The 19961-nt window shown below is 41.2% G+C and overlaps 2 protein-coding genes across 8 annotated transcripts in view; one reads left to right on the forward strand and one right to left on the reverse strand.

Annotated features, from left to right (window-relative positions):
• The window catches only part of FARS2 (phenylalanyl-tRNA synthetase 2, mitochondrial), a 249543-nt gene extending 244093 nt beyond the window's left edge, over positions 1–5450 (reverse strand). For 2 of the 4 annotated variants that reach the window (XM_040588056.1, XM_040588058.1), the window contains exon 1: positions 5351–5387. The gene's annotated coding sequence lies outside the window, so the exon portion shown is untranslated. Of the gene's footprint in view, positions 1–5350 lie in introns of all 4 variants that reach the window. The other 2 variants (XM_040588060.1, XM_040588059.1) reach the window with 2 other exon arrangements.
• The window catches only part of LYRM4 (LYR motif containing 4), a 99220-nt gene continuing 84666 nt past the window's right edge, over positions 5408–19961 (forward strand). For 2 of the 4 annotated variants that reach the window (XR_005827065.1, XM_040588063.1), the window contains exons 1-2: positions 5531–5616; positions 19609–19713. Coding sequence is in view for 3 of the 4 variants with exons in the window: in XM_040588063.1 (XP_040443997.1) it covers positions 5531–5616; positions 19609–19713 (191 nt within the window). In the remaining variant the exon portion in view is untranslated. Of the gene's footprint in view, positions 5617–19608; positions 19714–19961 lie in introns of all 4 variants that reach the window. The other 2 variants (XM_040588062.1, XM_040588064.1) reach the window with 2 other exon arrangements.

The following is a 19961-nucleotide window of genomic DNA, read 5'->3' on the forward strand; positions in this document are numbered from 1 at the left end:
TCTAGCAGGACATCTCAGATGCAATTATGATCGTGAAATAAAGGTTGACAGTACCATTTGTAACCAACCTGGCAAAATGGAAATAACAAGTCTACAAAAGACACAAGGGTGGCTACCAAGAGATTCTCAGTTGCTCTTAAACAAAATATCAGTCCTTGTTTAACAGCTAAGTTTGCTTTCTAAGCTAAAATATTCAATATCCACTAAAATGAAGAAAAACAAAAAAATCAAAATAACTAAATGTTAGAGAGGCTAGGTGACAGCTATTGAGAAATATGATGACAGTGTAAATCACAGAGGAGGGAGAGGAATTACACAGCATGACTAAGGGGCAGAAATTACAGAGTGGGAGAAACTTTGGGAAGAGTGTGGCATAGGCTGACTATCAAAAAACATTTAACAGCAAGATACAACATAAAGTAGAATATTTTTTCCCACAGAAAGGAAAGTTATTTAAGACTAAAATAGATAAAAACACTACAAAGTGCACCAAAAAAAGCATTTCTGAATTGATGAAGTCATGGATGAGAACACTTAATAAAGCCTGTCTTTCCTGCTTCTCATGATTAGGTTTCTGAGTAAAATTTAAGTATAACAAACAACCACACAGTGAAAATATGTTCATTTCTTGTTGGGTTCTTGTCTTGAAAAATAACTTGGATTTCCATCAGCATTAAGGTTAGAAGTGTCATTTGCATTTAATGCAACCATTACACACCAAACTACTTAAGCATCATTCATAATTTTAATCCCCTATTACTTATTCTCTTGCCTACTGCTGTAACATGGAATTATTCTTTTAATTCTGAACATTTTTGTAGCATTTTTATTTCAGGCATTTCAAAGTACTGTACCAACACATGTGCAGTATCAACGTCTTTCAAAATTGATACGGTATATATATCAACATTTCTTGTCATTGATCCAGAAGTTACCCCACAATTGCTGAACTTAATTGTCCAGCTTCTTAGCATGATATAAAATTAGCAGGGAACATAATGCCTATGAAGTCCTCCAGTGTTGCACATGGCCGCAGAAAATTAGAGAATTAAAACTGAGGGCAACAAGGAAAAAAAAATGCATTGTTTCTTTCAATTTGATGTCTGTAGCATGAGAGATCATAAACCAGCAAAGGAACACCAACAGTTTTCCCTTTACATGACCAAGTATTACAACAGAAAACACCATGGTTTGGTGGGGGTTTTTTGTGTGTTTTGGGGTTTTTTTTTTGGGGGGGGGGGGTATTGTTTTTTGGTTTTTTTCCCTATTACTACTATTCTTACAATCTTACTTTAAACAATACACAACATTCTGCAATTCAGTTCAGAAAGAGATGGGGTAACTCACAAAAAGTGACTAAGAGAGAAGTTCTGTCCCAGTTTTTTCTTCCCTCTGATCTCTTAGGTAGAATTTTCCAAAACGCACAAATAATTCAGGAGCACAGCTGAATTTGAAAAACAGAAGTTTCTCCTCCTGATTAAAATGTTCTTTTCTACAGGGAAACCAAATAAATATATATTTCTAAAAAAAAGCAGAGTTATTCAAGGCCTCCTTTTGATCCTGTGGAAGTCATACTATAGGGAATGGTTCAATTATAGTTTGTTACATTTGTGACTAAGAACCCAACATTCTTGTGATTTATAGTCCTTATTTTAAAGGTCCTTCTCTACACTGGGTAGACTCTAATTGCGTACAATGCTGTCCATCAAGAACTAGAACAGAAGAGAGAGAAACTACACCACAGCAGCAGGGAAAAGTTAGCACGTTTTCACAAACAAACAAAAAAATTAAAAGAAATTATAGTATCACAAGAATCAAATATCATTCTGACCTCCAAAGAAAAATAATGAACATGAACAGCAGTGTACCAGGAAAGCACATGCTCTCTTTAAGTGCTGAGTGCCATATCATAAAGCTGAAATAGCGTACCACAAGGAACAATTCAGCAGCGTATGACAAAACATCCAATATATACTGGAGAATAACAGCTGTTTCCTTTCACACCAGTCCACAGTTTCTGCAGGTATTTAATCCAAATTCTTCCTCCTCATTTTTTTTTTTTTTTTAGCAGCTACATATTTAAAATATTAGTAACTATTCAGATTGTGATATTACATAATTATCAAATGACATATCATTATCAAAGTCCTTATTTACCCCAAGAACTGCAGAAAGGCAAGGCACGGGCCACTCTCCTTCCTCAGACCAAATGCCAAAAGCAGACTTCTGTACAAATGAACATCCACCAGCCCCCTTCAACAATGATTATATGTATTACTGCAGGTAAGGAAACCATCTCCATAAAATGTAGTAATAAAACAGCACCGAGTTTTAAACCAGAGAAGTTTGGGAGGGGTGAAATCATCCCATGTCTTGATTGGTCCTATCTTGGTATCTTAAGTTAAATTCAGGTGTGGATTCTTCCTTGGGAATGAGGAGGCAGTTAATGAAATGATCATCACTGCTTCCCCACACATGGGCTCCATCATCACAGGATAACAGTGGTCATTTGGGCTGTGTCAGTCCTTCAAATTCTCTGCAGGCTTGTAGTGATGCACTTAAACAGAAGTCTAGCAGAAACACATGTACCCCAGTCACAGCAGAGGCAATGTCCACCTACTGCAGAATGACAGGACTTCTGAGACCAAATCCATTGTTTCCAAGAAAATGCAGTAACAAAATACACTAAAAAATAATTTTGCCAGTCAATAGCACCAATCCAACTGCACAAACAGGACAAGTTTCTGCTAAAATTTGTTCTTCCTTCCCTGAGTGTGATAAAGGTTAATCCAAAAAAAGGGAGACAAGAGCAAGGACTTTTTCCTTTGTTATGTTTACTTTGCATTTGATAGTACATTACATGTGCTTATTCTAAACATAAGAGGTTCCCGTGCTTCTTTAAGAGAAAAACTATGGTTATCTAACAAAAATAATAATTTTAAAAAAGTATCACAACAACCGTCAGGGGGATTTAGGAACAAGACTAGCAACTGAGGCTACTTCAAAATAATTTGTAATTACTGAGCAAATATTAAATCAGTAGTGTTCTTGTAAACAAAGTTTGCTTAATCCCTTTTTCTTTCTTCCAAATTACTCACTCATCATTTAGAGCTGAAGACTCAAGCATCAAAACTATTTCTCACAATAACAGAGAGGGCTGTTGTAAAATTAGATAGAATAACTGCCACACTCATCAACAGAATGATTTTATGTAACTTCACTGAACTCTCAAACCTAGGTTTTGCTCTGTACATGATGAATCCGTATCTTTCAAGCTGTCTGAAGCTCATGAGCAAAACAAAGGGCAGGGTTGCCGCTGCTGCTTTCAAGGAAGATGATAAATCTGCAGACACAAACCAAGAGTTCAGCCTTAACATGTATTAAGTGCCCCAGCCACCAACAGCTGCTAAGATAGGGGAGCACAGTACCTCAGACCGACTCCACTTCCTGTGTGGCAATCTGCATCAACAATACGGCTTGGGCTACAAGGAGAATTTGTTTGGCTCCATAGGCAACTGAAGAGCATGCCTACTTTGTATTTTCCTATTTTGGCTTTCTGACTGCCAAAAGCTAGCCCAAAACACGTGTTTTGTAACATACAAGGGAAGGCCTCAAAAGCACGACACTTACTGTTTCAGCTGCTTACATTTTTCTACAAAAATAGAACATTTCCTCTAACATCTCTAGTTTTGGTTTTGATAAAGAGAATAGCTAAGAACATTGCTATGTATGGAAAATTCCAGTTTCCTGACCCTAAAAAGACTGCTAAAACATAGCACACTTGTAAAGATAAATTCAACTTAAACGCTTGTGTGTCTATACCACTTACATCCAGAAACACGGTATTTATATTCATGACACAGAACTATTTCAGTGCTATGCAATAAACTGTAAATTGCATCTGATGTACAACTGGCACAAACAATACTACTCAAAGTGCATATACAGTAAGTTCAATTAGTAGCAGCAACTGAACCACTTTTGCCAAAGACATGTTTACTGCGGAGAAAGAAGGAACCATGTAAGGATTATACATAAGTCATATTATTGATAATATTTTAAAATCAGTATTAAGTACAGCTAGGGCATCATACCTGTAAGTTACAAAGTCACATTTATTCTGCAATGGCAAAACTTTCAGCAGAAGATGCTAGTATGTGCCGTTTCCAGCAGCAACAGGATCAGGGTGCCTCTGGCATGCACAACAAAAGAAGCACTTAAGTAGAAAAAGAGCTCCAGCCTCACAGGAGAGAAGAACAAAGACCAAGATTTAGTAAACAAACAGGCAGAACCTACTCTTTAAACGGTTCAGGTAACCAGTTGTTCTGTGCACGGCACGGCACAAAGGCACAGTGTACACTCATTCCTGCCTGGGTACTGCCCTCTTCGAGGCCAGTTTCAACACATGCGGGCCTATGTGTTAGATTCACCCAACACAGCCACTTGTTTTCTGAAAATCTGCACAAATGGGAAACCTTAGAGGAGGACACTGATAAAACCCATATGGTCAATCCTCAGGGCTGTGGAAAAAGTAAGAAAATAGTAAGTATTTAAATAGAGACGTCCCATTGAAAATAAAAGCACAGAGACAGCAAATGCTTGCTAAGCTCCTTCAGACCCTCACTACTTGAAACAGTACTGAAACTGTAACTACACAGGTCAAGTTAGTTTAAATAACAGAATTCCACATACAGCAGGATACAGAGAGCGGCACAGCACACCCATGACAGTATCACACCGGGCACTGGCACACCGGCACCGAGGAAGGCTCGCTGCAGACCCGCACCGCCATTTCAATGCCACCACCAGGCACACATCACCTGTTGCTCTTTCCAGGCCCTGTCCCAGCGCCGCCCTGCCAGCACCCACCTCCCCACGCCACAACCACGGGTGCACACAACCACGCCACCATCACCGACCAGTTTATTAGCACGATGGTTTGCCTTCCCCCGTGACCCGGCCCTTCCAGCCCACTCCCCACCGCACCAACGCTGGGGCCAGGCACAGCGGCCCGGACCGAGCCCGGCAGGCCCCTCCCGCCTGGGGACGCGGCGGCAGCGCTCCAGGGCAGGCCGAGGCTTGAGCAGCGACCTCGCAGCGGAGGGTAAAGGAGGGAGGCCCGGCGGAGCCGCCACATCTGCGACAACGGACAGGGCCGACCCGGCGGCCCCGGGCCCTCCGCACGGACAGGCCGCCCACCGCCCCTCAGGGCCCTCCCAGGCGGGAAGAGCCTTTTCCCCCTGCGGCGCGCAGGACACGGCCTCGCCCCCGCCCCGCCCCGGGCCTGGCCTGGGCCCAGGCCGAGCAGCGGCCGCTGCCCCTCGGCCCCGCGGGCCGCGCCGCTACTCACCGCCGGGCCGTGCGCTCCCGCTCCTGGCGCGGCTGCCCCCGCCCCTGCCTGCCCGCCGCAGAGGCGCGCAGAGAGGCCGGCGCGGGTGGCGGGAGGCGGCTCCAGGGGCCGGCACGGCCTCGGGCGCTCCGGGCGGGGAAAGGGGCCTCGCCGCGGGAGGACCCGCCTGGTGTTGACAACATGGCAGCATCCAGCCGGGCCCAGGTGCTGCGGTTGTACCGGGCCCTGCTGCGGGAGAGCCAGCGCTTCAGCGGCTACAACTACAGGTGCGCTGCCGGCCCGGGTGGGGATGGGCTGCGGGGCGGGCAGCGGCCCCGGCCCCGCTTCTCCCCGCGAGGGCGCGGGGGTGGCTGCGGGGGGTGAAACAGCGGCGGCGTTTAGGCCTGGCGGGGGCTCGCTTTTGGCGGGCGTGGGGGAGCCGTGACTGCCGGGCACCCCGGGGGCGGCGGGCGGCCGCCCAGGCCCAGCCGTGCCTGGGGGGCGGCAGCGAGAGCCCGGCCCGGCTGCGGCGGCAGCCCGCGGGGGGTCGGGGCGCAGGGCAGGGGCAGCCCTCGGTCCCCGTGCCTGGCCCCGGGCTGCCTCAAGCACCGGGTGATGGGCCCTCCCTGTTGTAGGAGAGGGGGCTGGGACGGAGATTGTCCCAGCCTGAAAAAGCTGGTGTCTGGGGTGGACGCAGCCCTTCAGTGGTGAGGGGGAGCGGGGGCCAGGTTGCAGCCCTGGTTGTGCTGGAGGAGGCTGGCTTCCCTGCCCAACCCTGGCACCCTGGCCGTCCCAGCTCAGGGTGCTGTGTGTGACGAGGGACGAGCTCAGGGTGCTGTGTGTGACGAGGGAGCAGGCATTGCTCATCCCGCCATGCGCTGTGCCGCGCTGCGTGGCAGGCTGCCTTCTCTGGCAGCTGGCAAAAGGCATGCACCGTTTTCTGGTAAAGAGTATTTCTGCCTGCATTCTACAGGTATAGGCCTGGTCTCCGTTAAATAGCTGCTATGCTCACAGGGGGTGCCTCCCCACCAGCACTGGCAAAATTGTGTTACCCACTGGTAGTTTATTCACTTCACTGCTCAGTTGGACCCACAGGCAGAGTCATGTGAGCTACTTTTGCTGTGAATCATCTCTAGCCTGGCAAGAGCTGGGAACAGAAGCCTTTGAACTTGCATAACTGTGGTGAGCTCTGCACTCTTCAAGGCATAAGTATTCCCCAAACCACCTGTGTGATGGAGTGCCCTTAAAAGAAAGTCTGTGGGGCTGAAACAGAGCTGAATCTAATAAACATTGCTAACTCCACATAGCAGCATGTGTGTGCATCGTGTTCCCTTCCTCCTCCTTTTGATCCCCTGCTATCAAGGTTTCGTCCTGCTCTTCGCTGTCCTGAGTATCCCAGCTTGCCGTTATTCTGGCTAACAGAGAGGACTGTACGTAATGGGGATGGCTTGAGGCCTGTGAGATGTGCAGTTGGTGAACACTCAAATGTAGCTCCTGGCTGGGCCACAGCATGTTTTCAGCAATGGGTTTGTGCTGGGGGGTGATCAGTGAGGAAGCTGACTCTGTCCACAACGGTGTGAGGAGGCAAGCCAGCACCACCTCACATTGGTTGCACCAGTAATCGGTGACAGCAGCCTCACAGACCACATGTGGACCACTTTGCCCAGCCCCTTGCTGATGGAGCACAGGGAACTTGGGAAATCGCTGTCATTTCTTCTCTGTAAACCATATCTGGAACCCAGCCCACCTCCCCAGGTCCCTCAGAAATGAAGTATGTGCCTGCAGGTGTCTTGGTTGTATGGAAATTTTGGCATGCAGCTCAAAGCAAGGCTAACTATCGGGCAATGGTGCACTGATGAGTTCTCTGCTTAATGCAGCATAAAGCTTTTCATTCTGTTTCTTGTACTGGTTTTTGCACTAGCAAGTTTGGAAGGATGGAACTCGGTAAGGTATATGTTTACCTAGGCTCTCTGATTTTTGGACACCCTATCACGGTGCAAGTTTTCCTTTTCCTTAAAGGAAAGATCTCAGTTTTTGATGGGCCTATCCTTAGATAAAATCAGCAACGGTATAAAATCTTGTGGTGTATACGCATTTGTGAGCACTAAAAGCAATAGCAGTTTCTAGCAGGAAACAATCAGCAGCTATTATATCTAGGGGTCTGTTGGGATCACAACAATTCTGCCTTGGTGTTTATGCCACACCAGTAGTTAAAATGGAGACGCTGCTAGCTTCTTTGGTGCCACGATAAGCAGTCCTGCTGTGTCCTTGGGGCTGCTGTAATGTGATATGGTACTACCCCGGAGTAAACCAAGTGACTTTGTAAAGAACCAGCTTGTAGGCAAGTAGAAACTGTTAAAGGTTAATCTTATTGATTCATTATTTCTGTTAGAGAATTTCAGACATTTATTATTGCAAACAGTATGTATTTGTAAGTGTACACCTGGAATATGATCAGCTGGTTATTGTCTCCTTATTTGCTGCTGTGCTTTTTCTCAAATGTGTGCATATAGACTGTGATGGAAAATTCAATATTTTTGTTTTGTGACTTAACTAGTAAATGTATTATATATGTCACCTGGTAGTACCAAATTTTCTTACATCACGCAAAAGGACTTTTAGTGCCGTAACTGTGAAGAATAACATTTGTGTCTTAAAGTAACTGGGGTCATCGCTGACAGCCTTCAGAATAACAAGACACAGGAGTGTCTCCAGGGTCCTGCAAGAAATGTTATGGAGTGTTTGGAGGCCCAGATGTATAGGCCAGGTTTTAACAGCAGGGAGAGAGAATTTAGTAGACTGTAAGTAATTTCATGTCTGCCCTTTTGCCCTGTTACCCATGCAGACAGCCTGAGGAAGGAAGAGTGCTTCGTACTGGAGGAAAATCAATACGTGAAGAGCAAAGATGTTAGGTTTTGAGTCGAAAAAGGGGTTCTTAATGAGCATACTGTTTTCTTCTGCTTGGTTGCCAAAAAGTACATCCTCTGACAGTTTGTAACATCTCTGGAGTACAGTCCCAACTAAATTGATGTAAGGGATAATTTCTAAAGAGAATTTCATTTGTAATTTAAATACTGGGTTCATGTTGGGTTTCTTTTTTGGTGCAGAAAACAAAAGAATTTATAAACTTGTGAAAGCTGTTATAAACACATCTAGTAGCAAATAAGGATAATAGGAACTTTAAAGTTTGTTTAATGTGATTGAAGCTCAGTGGTCAAAACACATGGAAATATGGTGAAGAGGGTTTTCTCTGGACGGGTAGCACAGGACTAGAGCGGGTCACCCTGAGGGATTATGACATCTCTGTTTTTGAAGGTTTTCCTGACAAGTTTAACCAAACAGCACCATGGCTGACCTACCCGTGTTGCAGGTCGGCCTGCTTCAAGTGCGAGGTTGGCTTTGATAAGCTCCAGAGATTCTAGCTAACCAATATTGATTTTCAGGTCCCTGGCCTTTCTTGGCCTGTAAAGATTGTAACAGTGGCTAATAAGTTCTGGGAAACATAATATGACGTGCTTATGGCTGGTCTCCTTTCTAAGTTTTTGATTTCTAGTTGTTAGGAGCAATGTCAGAAGCTTTAAGTCTCTCTCTTGGAGTTTTTCTGCAAATAGTTTCTTTGGTGGTTTAAGGTATTTCTTGATTTATTATATACTTACTTCAGTTATCCATTATGTTCTCTGTTAACTGGTAGATGTTGTGGTTTGATCTATAGATACATTTTTTCTTGTCTGTGTAAATCACATTTTAATGGAATTTGTTTTTTCTATTAGAATGTGCAATATTATTTGATTTAATTAATGAAACTACCCAGGATATAGAAGGATCAGGGAAGAAAATTTGTCAAAACAGGCTTTGCATTGGAAACAATTTAATTGAATGCATGCAGTTTCATCCGAGTCATGTCTTCAAGGTTTTAGAACTAGTAAATCTGATTTTTGCAAATCTCTGCTAACCTAAGAACAAAACCGAGCAAAGTTAAGCTGTTTTTTCAGTGCCAGCTGCTTTAAACAACTTAACTGTTGATCTGATTTTATGGAGTCATAGAACAGCCCAGGTTGGAAGGGACTTCCAAAGATCATCTGGTCCAGCCTTTCATGGGAAGGGGAGCCTAGGTGACATTATGTAGCGCCCTGTCCAGTCATGTCTTGAAAACCTCCAATGACTGGGCCTCCACCACGCCCCTAGGAAGGTTATTCCAGTGACAGGTTGTTCTCACTGTAAAAAACTTCTTTCTTGTGTCCAGACGAAACATCTTCCAATGCAACTTGTAGCCATTGTCCCTTGTTCTTTCCATGTGGCTCCTTGTGAAGCGAGAGCCTCTGTCCTCTTTATAGCTGCCCTTTAAGTGCTGGAAAGCTGTGATGAGATCTCCCGAGTCTTGTGTTTAGCTTGTCCACCAGGACCTCATCTCTTTTGGGAAGGTTGCTCCCCAGCCACACATGCGCTAGCCTGCGCTGGACTCTAATGTTCTCACAGGTGCAGGCCCTTGCACTTTGTTAAACTTTCTACACATTTTGATTTAGTCTTTCTCTGAAAGGTTTTATCAACATGTAGAAAAATTTCATTTAACAAATCTTGATGTTCTTACAATAAATGTGAGCTTTTTTTGTTTTAAATGAAAGCTTAGGAAGTAAAAATTCAGGGATTCCACTGTACAGGGCAGAGTATATTCTTAAGGTGTGTTTAATCTTTTGGCATTGAAGATGATGCTCTGAAAAAAAAGGTTTGTGATTCCTGTGTTTTTGCACTAAGCTTAGTATCTGAATTTAATGTAAAAGTTTGGTGAAATGAAGTTTTAACATTAGAGCTTAACATTACTACAGTTTGAGGTCTTGTGCATGCATGAGATCAGAGCAAAGGATAATTATAATCACTAAAATAAAATGCTTGCTTATTTTTTCTTCATGGCAATGAGTGACTATTCCCATAAGTCCAGATGGGTCTGAAAAAAGAAAAAAAGGGGGGGGGGGGGAAGCATTGTTCATAGTCCGTGTCATTAAATTTGGCACAGATTGCCATGTATTCTGTGTGTGTAGAGGTGGTAACTCTTACTGATACACATTTAAAAAAGCGCTGACCTGTGTTTAAGAAAATACTTGAAAATACTTCAGCTGATGGTCATTGCTGAGTATGCAAAACATACTCTGCTTTTTGCAAACAGGAAAATGGAAAAAGGCACAATGTCAGATGCCAGCTGCTGTTATGCAAAGATCAATCATGACTCCTGATTAAACACAAAAATAAACCGAGCCATGTTTGGACAAGGGGTCTGGTTTATCAGTGCACCATTTCTCATTGTTTCTGTTGCTGTTCCACAATGTCAGTCTTTTCCATTTTGAGACTTCTTGCTAACTGCTATCCAAATTAACATCTTGCTCAAATAGTCGGTGTGCTGATCAACATTTTAGAATAAGGTGAGGACATAGCAGTATATTGGCATGTGCTTTGTTATTTTAATTTTTCCGCATGCTTAATGGCAAGATTCTTAGATGCTCTGGAAGAAGATCTGAAACTGTTACAGGATACTGTTTGAACATGAATTTAACAGGAAGTATTAAAAACAAAGATTTAAATGTGTACATCCTCTCATTTCCCAGATGGAATTCCAATTCTTTATTTTTTAAGAAGCAACGTAAAAAGTCATTTCATGTCTGTATTAAATCCTACCACAGCTTTCTGCTACCTTTGTTTTTATTTATCTTCCAGGTGTTTATGTTTTTCTAACAAGCTCATTTTATTGCCATCTGTAGTGTCAGAGTTGTTATTAGTTGTTTGAGAATTAATGCAACCTTTTTTCTTCCTCCCTGGCAGCTGGACACAGACGCTGCATCTAGCCCCCTAATACCTGGTGTCATTTGGAATGAAGTGGACTTTTGGTGGAGCATGAGTGCACAATCACATTTTTGTAGTTGTTTCTTTATTCCATTCCTACATATAAAACCTGGAAGCTTTCTTACATGTTGCAAATTAATTCAGTATATAGGACCTTTATTGGTCCTCTTGCACTGTACCTATTGTAGAAACTTGTATGTGTGGTTATATGGGGTAAAGTCATTGTCCTTGGATGAAATTTTGTGTTGTCCATTTAATAAACTAACTTCTCTGATGTTGCTTTGCATGTCAGTCTAGCCTATAGTCCACTCCTCTGGGAAAGAGTGCTGCTAAGAGCTAATCAACTAGGTCGACTTGGCAGGCTGCAAGGATGTGCTGCTCATGGGCTATGGGCTGAGGGGTTTATTTGGATTTCGGCAGAGGCTTCTTCTGGCCATGCCAGGTGAGCCTGGGCAAAGAAGGGAAGCTGCTTAGAAGGTGACTTCTACTGCTGTGACAGCAGGAAAGAGGATGTCCAGGAGTAAGCTATTACTGCCATAGCAATTCAGGCTGCCTGCTTCTGCGTGACACCTGTCTCAATGGTTCCTCAGGGAGCCAGGGAAGGAGCAGGCTATGGGAGTAGTGAGAAACAGGTGCCAGTTCGGAATGTTCACGAGAGCACCTGGATTTCTGCGCAAGGATAGGTTGAGTTGACCTCTACTTGCATAATGTCCTGTTCTTCAAGGAGGCATAACGCTTTTAAGATTCTGCTAGCAACGCTTTCAACAAAATAATTCACACCAAGTAAAATTTTAAAGAAACACGCTTTTTCAAAAATGGGTTTCTTTCTCTTCCTTCCAACATACCTTATTTGGTCACTTGAATCAAAAAATCATATTTTGCTTTTAGTCTCTGGTATATAGAATCTGATCACTGGTTCTTTTTGCACTTTTATGTCTCAGGTAATTTAGTCACCACATTAAAATTTTACATGTGACAGTTATCCAAGCTGAATAAGCCTTTTTCTCTCTGGTTCTCCTGATGGAGTTTGTGATTGACAAGGTCTGCCAGCAGGTTGTCAGTTCTTGGTACTATGTTTCTGCATGTTGGGGAGGAAAAAAAGACTAAATGGTGATTTATTATTTTGTTTTAAATCCAAAACAATAATGAGAAAACAGAGACATGCCATGTTATAGAAAGTACTGTGTTCTGTCCAAAGTGGCAGTTTGTAGCTGACTTAAGAAATGCAGGAAAAAATAAAATGGTCAATTCAGACCACCAGAGCTGTCTGACTTCTCTGCAGGAGTAAGGTGACTGAACTGCAGATTTACAGCATCTGTTTTTTCCTTGGCTGTGCAAAGAAAGCGAGTAACTTATTTTTCCTTCTCTCTCCATAATTGCTGGCTGTTCTGAGTGATAATAAAGTTAGGAGGGTTTTTTGAGTTAATTTCCCACATGATGAGTACGTGGCTATCTCTGTAATCTAGTTGTAAAGTACAAAAAAGTCAGGGCTGCAAGCAGCTGTGATATTCCTGAGCCCTGAGGTGCAGGGTAGGTTCCATCCTATGGTGCTGCAGACACTTGGTTTGGCCTGGCAGCTGCATAACCCAAAATCTTGGGCAAATGGACACTGCACATGTGCAGATCAGTTTGGTAAACATTCATACACGTTTGTGGTTGGCCTTATTAATATCTCTTTCTTGGGGGAGTTTAATTTTGGCCATGCTGTCAGTGACCATACACCATGCAGATATTTTGCTATTGTGTTATTTTAGGATCTTTTTTATATATTGCCTTATTCTATCAGAATCATGTATGGTTGAATAAAGATGTCGATATTTTAAGAGCTCTGGATGGTGCTCAATCTGCTGATTAGGGTGGGAACTGAGAATGTAAAGGACTGAGATGATTATACTCTGAATTGTAGTAAAACATCAAAATGCATGCACTTTTGCAGAAAATCTAAAGCCATAAGAATATGATTTTGGACTGTTAGACTTTGGATCTGACAGTACTGAAGTATTTCCATTTGACTTCAGTATTCTATATATAAAATATTTTGGAAAGACAGCTAAAGCATTCTGTTCCAAAAATGTCAAAACATGATGATTAGATACCATCAGAACATACTTCTCTGAAAAGAAATTTTAAACCAAATGGAAACAATTTTGCCAGATGTTTTGATTTTTTGGTGGTCCTGTTGATCATTTCCATTAGGAGTTGTTTTCCTAGGTTCCAATATACAACAGTGGCTGTCATCTTCCAAATACATTCACTTTAATCCTGGTGAAATTATGCTCTTCGTAAACAATAAAAGCATATCTACACATTGATTTGATGTAATTTTCTTTACTTCCTTTTTTTTTTTGACAGAGGAGAGTTTTGAATAGAAATAACTTGGAGATAGAGTTTGGAGGACATACATAGCACACAGAGTTCTGGAAAAACTGAAATTTTATAGTTGGAAGATGAATGAGTGGAGGTTTTCTCAAAAAACAGATTAATGGACTTTTTTATTATTTTAGTAAAGGCACCCAAATTGAGTGTATCTGATGTGGTTGTTGTCCAAGACATTATTTGTGTTCTTTGTATAGCACAGTAGATCAGGGTTGTTTTTCTTTTTATGTAAGATTTAATTACCAGTAGAATTTGTGTGCAAATTAATGAGAGTAATAGAGCAATTACTGCCTCTGGCAGTGATTCATGCCAATAGGCATATGCATAGGATTTCTGGTAAGCGCTTTGTAATGTGGTAATAGTTGTTAAGTATTGAAATGCTGTCCTACCTCACCTTCTTTCCTTACTCTTAAATGTGGCTTTAACATATAGTTCCTCACTGTATCCTTCTGTATGTTGCATGATGACCTTATAACATCAAGACTTACTCAAGACGCAATAGACACAGACTGTTATTTCAAGTGTTCTTTACAAGATCAACGTTCTGCATTTCAAAAAAGTCAAAGTAATTTTGGAAAAAAAAAACCATAAACAAACAAAACCCCCCCAAAAAAACAACCAAAACACCAAAACCAACCTGCAGGCAATCAGGCAATATTTAGAACTGCTTGCTGCAGCAACAGATAGCAAGGGTGCTGTCTGAACTACCTCTTTGATAAAGCCCTTCCCATGGTTTTCTGACCAAGAAAGTACGGTCCTAGATTGCACGTGGTTGTCTACTTTTCTAAGAAAAATGGGCATGAAAGAAAACTCTTGATAGCTTTCTTGCATGTGTGAATACTTGAGCCAGCTGTTCCATGACTGTTTTGCACAGAACTCGGTACAGAGGATGTTCTCAGTGAGGAATATTTTGGGGGATTCTTCTTGATATTCTTTCTTCAGAATGAAGATGACACAAATCATATAGACAATATTCTGGCTAGGGTGGCATTATGGAAAATGTCCCTCTGACGTGTGGAATTAGACTCTATAACTCGAAAGTTATAAAGTAGGTATGTTTATTGCGCGCAGATGCACGGGGGATCGCTCCTCCACAAGCGTGCATACCCGAAGTGACAAACCATCTCACATTTATACAATGAAACAAATGAATATTCAATTAACGCCTATACATATTCGTTACCTAAACCCCGCTTTGTATGTTAATTAGCTTATCAGTCCGTTTGCTGGAATGTGGTGGTCTTGCAGGTTTGTAGGTGATTCATGTTCTTGTGACCATCCCATCTTATCCAGCAAGGAGACTTAGCACTCCCTCCCTCTAGATAGCATTGGAATATCTCTCATCCTTTTCTCATTCTTTTTTTAATAGCCCCTTTGTTAGAGGAAGAAGGGCAGGCGTCTCCTCAAAACTGTAGTTGTCTCCTCAGAGCTGTGTGCCTATGTGACCAGACACCGCACCCATGACTAGTCACCATACGCGCATTCCTTGAGCAGACATATACAATCACAATCGATGTCCATTGTCCCCATTTCACACTATTTCTCCATATCACCTCTTCCTTTACATTTTTTTCTCCTTTTTATTCTATTCTATTCCTTTTCACCTGATCGCTGTATAAAATTCTAGCCTTTTTCTCAGGATGTAACACACAACTGAACATTTAATGTGATAATAGTGAAAGAATTCAGTTGTGTTCAGATGCTGTCTTCCTTTAGCAGAATGCGTATAAAATAGAATCTTTGAATTATTCTTCAAGAAAATTTGAAGGTCCTGTGCTGTGAACGGCTACATGCCAGGCTTCTCTGGTATTCAGAAACTCATAATACTTAGACTAGACTTTTCTTCAGTGTGGTGTTTGTATATATTTTCCCCAAGACTTTATAACATATATTTAACTTATAAAATGAATCACAATAAATCACAATTAAGTAATCTAAAGAAAAGAAGCCTGTGCACAAAGTAAATCCTGTGTGTGGGTATGTGTGCATGAATGTATTGGTATCAAGAGGTCAGGAATTCACTTCTGCTGCAATCCAGTAATCCTTTTTCAAAAATCCCTGTTTAAACCAAGCTCCAAGAACATTTTACATCAAATCAGCATGATATTCAAAATGTCTTGTGGGATTATGAATATGGTAGCAGTCAGATTCTCCACAAACTTCATTACCAGGTCTCGACAGTCCTTCTGAATCTGCTTGTCTGGCATATCCTAGTATGGAAACATTGAAGACCTGTTTCTAAATCATTAGTCTGTACAGAAGAAAGATTGTCTTATTTTAGCTGCTAGAGAAAGTATGTGTTTAAAAGAAAATTAAAATCTTTCCCTGAAACTATAATCAGTTATAATATATTGGCAATAATCACTAATCCATGATGGTATTGAGGCTTATATAATTGAACTTTGTTCTGTGACTTTAAGTGCCTATGAGCATCATTTACTGTACCCTGTGAGGTCAGTCTTTACAGAGTTGTCTGCATCTTTCTCTTGCACAGCATATAATTTCTGCCAACTAGTATTTGCTTGCAGGATATTTTTGCTTGGCAGTATTTATTTACTGATGTTGTTTGTTTCTCCAACAAACATATAGGTTATCACAAAGCTCAGTTGTAGTCACGGGCAGATGTAAAAATCTGTTCCTCATTTGCATAAGTAGGAGAAATGTGGACACAGGTTTCCTCAGAGCCTTGGTGTTGGAGAAAATCAGTTTAGCTTGGGGATAGCCACTGTTGGTAGTTACATGTTCAGTGAATGTTAAAAAATTTTCTGCAGACTATATTAGAAAAGCAGTTTAAAAATTAAATGTAGAGGGGAGGGGTGGAGGAAGTTTTCAGAAGCCATCGTTTATTTGCATTGTTAATAATAGTGAAGAATGGGGGAGCTGAGTGGGGAAGGGGCTGAGGTACAAACCGTCACATTTCATCAGGTTTTGGATTGAATCACTAATGGAATTCTTTGTGAAACAATAATTCATTATTCACCAAAATATGCCTCCTCTTGTAACCAAGCTTTTTATTTGTTTAAAAAACTGTCAGACTGATTCCTTCTCGGGAAGGTGTTTTAACATCAATATAACTCAATTGAAGTGCTTAACATATAGTACAAGCCACACTATGTCCTACAAGTTTATCATTTGAATTATGTTCTGGGCATCAAACAGAAGCATGTCGTGTTGCCTTGAAACTAATCTGCTACTAATTTCCAGAGAACATCTTTGACTCATGTAAAATATCACAGCATTTTTCTAGTCCAATAAATTAGCAAATAGGTTTTCAAATTAATGGCTTTATATGTAAACTAGTTTTGAAGGGAGGAACATTGATTCATTGATTGAAGTAGTTTTATCACTGTCCAAAGTAAATTAGATGTCTCATAATGCTTTTTCCCTGACCTGACTAATTTACAATATGAAAATAAATGTTCAAGTGTTTTGTTTACAAAGCAATAATAAGAAATCTGTTTCATGTAGATCTCTAAATACATTTCCTGAAGTCCAGAGCTATTAAGCACAATTCTTACTAAATTTGTTAATTTATGCCAAAAATTGCTGTCTTTTATTTGCAGGTTTTGAATCTGAAGATGAATATTTATTAAACTGGTGGTGGCATCTTCACAGTCACGTACAAAAGCAACAGGTTGAAAAAAGTCCTACCAGCTACAGTAATACATTGATGGACAAACAAGTATACTGTACTTACATACTTGTACAGAACTCATTGTTCTGTGAACTAGTGGCAGTACTTACTAACTTATATGTATTTTGAGGCTTGCTTGTGTGGCTTTATTTCCCAACACTGTGATGGACTCCTTGAAGGAGAAATTCTCTATCAGTGGGAGTTACTGCTACCATTAGCTAGGGACCTGGTGCCTCTGCAAATTGTGTGGGTAATTTATTTCGAGGTTGGAAACCTTTTCTGCTACCCTGGGGAATGGAAGGTCATGTTGTGTGTCAAAGGGAAGGTAATCTGCCCTGGTCATAAAATGTTACACTGAAAGCATTGTTATGATAAATAGGCCACTTCTTATACCTCTTTCCCTCTCCTTAGCCAGTGCTCACCTGAGTTATTGAGTTTTAAGCCAGATGTTAATTTCACATTTAGAGTAATTGTTATCTGAGAGGAACTTCTTACAGCCACGTGCTTGTAGAAGGGAAAGGAGTTAGTGTTTGCTGTATGGTGGTTTTTTCTTACTCACAGGTAAAGGACAAAAAGTGCTGCCATCACTCATGTAAGTGAATATTTGCATGTGACTTAATTAGCTATTAAGGACTATCTGTGGGGTTTTGTAACACATTTTTGGCTTGAAATGCAGAAGCTTTTGTGATATATAAATGTACCAGTCTAAACTTATTCTTGTTCAACAGAATAGATAGATAGATATTACAGAAATAGAATAAGATGATATTTTTTTTTCCTTCATCGTGTAAGCCTCTGAGAGAGCATCAAGAGATTGACTGGAAAACTCTTTAAAAATTACTGACCATAGCTTTATCTTCACCTTGAAATTTTAACATCTGAACTTATCTTACTTAGGCTTGACTAGATTAAAAGACAATATGTTGTCAATATTTCTCTTCTTGGAGAAAGAAAATTGATCTCCCTCTTCGTCTTCCTGAATATTTCTGATCTCTGTTTCTGTTAACAGTGGTTAGATTAAACTGCTTCAGGGCACAAAAGATCTGTTGGCAGGTTTATTGAATGACTTCTGTTCACTGGACTAGCATAGCTTAAGTTTTTAAATTTATCTCATTTTTTCTGTCTGGTATTAAATATAAAAATACATGTTGTCTGGTTAGGTGAAAATATTGCATTGTGTGCTGGGATCTGCAGTCTGGAAGGTTAGAGTGTGTGCGCCACAGTTTTAGAGGTGGAGGCCATACATAGCCCAAAAGAAACATTTTGACTGGTAAACACTCTTAGCTTCCTAAGTGGCAGATAGATCATCCATCCTACATTGTTTTTCAGAGTAACTGTAATGAAAATAGTAGGAAAACTAGTGTAACCTTTTTTTCTTTTCTTTTATGTGGAGTAGCTTTCAGGTATGTTGTATTACTTCACTTAGGATTTAGTATTACTTTAATTCATGTTACTTCTGGACTCCAGAAAGATATGTAGGCGATAAAGGTGCTGAGAAGTTGAATTTACTGTACTTGAGCTAATGGATGTCTCTGCTATGTCTTTAGCTAATCATCATGCTCCAAAGATAAGAGCTGTGAGCTTGTTGTTCCAGATCAGGCTTTTTTCAATGCTTGTTGGTGCTGATAGCACCTGGGAGGTACAAGGAGTGGAGAGCCATACAGTGCAGAAAGCCGTGGTGGGTAGTTCTGGCACATCATGCTTGATGCATAGCGGTGCTGTGTAATTTCTGTGGATGCAGATCAGCTGTGCCTGCCTGAAAACTTCAAATCTGCTTCTCTGACATGGTCAGTCATTCAGCCAAGCATTTGCCAAGCAGAGTATTTTTTTCCATTCAAACCTTGGCTCTGTTCACGTAGTTCCTTCTGCTCTTCTATCATATAAGAAGCTGCATCTGATTTCTCGTGGGGATGACGTGACACCCCGTGTTTATACCCATTGTGTTTCTGGGTTACTGTTCCACTGTTGGCTGAGGCTGGGGTTTTCAGCTCCCCTTTCTTTTGCGCTAGTGTTATCATCTGTAAAGCTTGTGAAGACTTCCATATCCTATAACTAATTTAATAGAAAAAAATACGGATCTAGTTCACTTGACTTTCCATGCCTTAGGTAGCATTCACAGGTGTACAAAACAACCTGCATTTATTTTTTTTCTGACCCTCTGGTAACATAATCACAGTAGTCTGTCTGTATCTGAGCTTCCTGAAATTCGTGTATTGTCCAAAGGCACTATATTTACAGTCCCAAATGTCTAAAAATAATATTCAGTACTCTGTTGTACACACAAAGTGGGATGGTGATTTTGTTATGCATTCCAAATTAATTTTTGGGGGCTCTAGGTTTGACTAATAAGCTTTGCATAAATTAGAATTTTCTATGCTGCTAAGTATTACATTGTAATTTCAAATATCTATCATTGTTGTCAAAATTGATGTTACAGATTTGCTGAACTGAACATGCGGTGCTTTGCTATAAATGAGGGAAGGTCATTGAGCCATATGGTGGTGGGAGGTCCAGCGGGGGATGTTTGTCACTACCGACTGAGGTATAAGAAACAAAGATTTTTGGATAAGCTGTAAAGCTGATAGAAATGGATGAGAGGATAAAGTTTGGAGAATAACTCCAGTATTCCAAATCCTGTAACTTCTGTTGTGTTGTCTATAAGCAGGCAGAACAGGTGGTCTGTTGCTTCATATGGATTGTTTAGTAAATTATATTTATGATTTATTGCCGCGATTTAGAGACGGAGACCCGGTCAGGTGGAATCAGATCAGATCTGCTTTATTGTTCTTA

This window comes from Falco naumanni, chromosome 3, assembly GCF_017639655.2.
Source record: "Falco naumanni isolate bFalNau1 chromosome 3, bFalNau1.pat, whole genome shotgun sequence".
Classification (NCBI taxonomy): Eukaryota; Metazoa; Chordata; class Aves; order Falconiformes; family Falconidae; genus Falco; species Falco naumanni.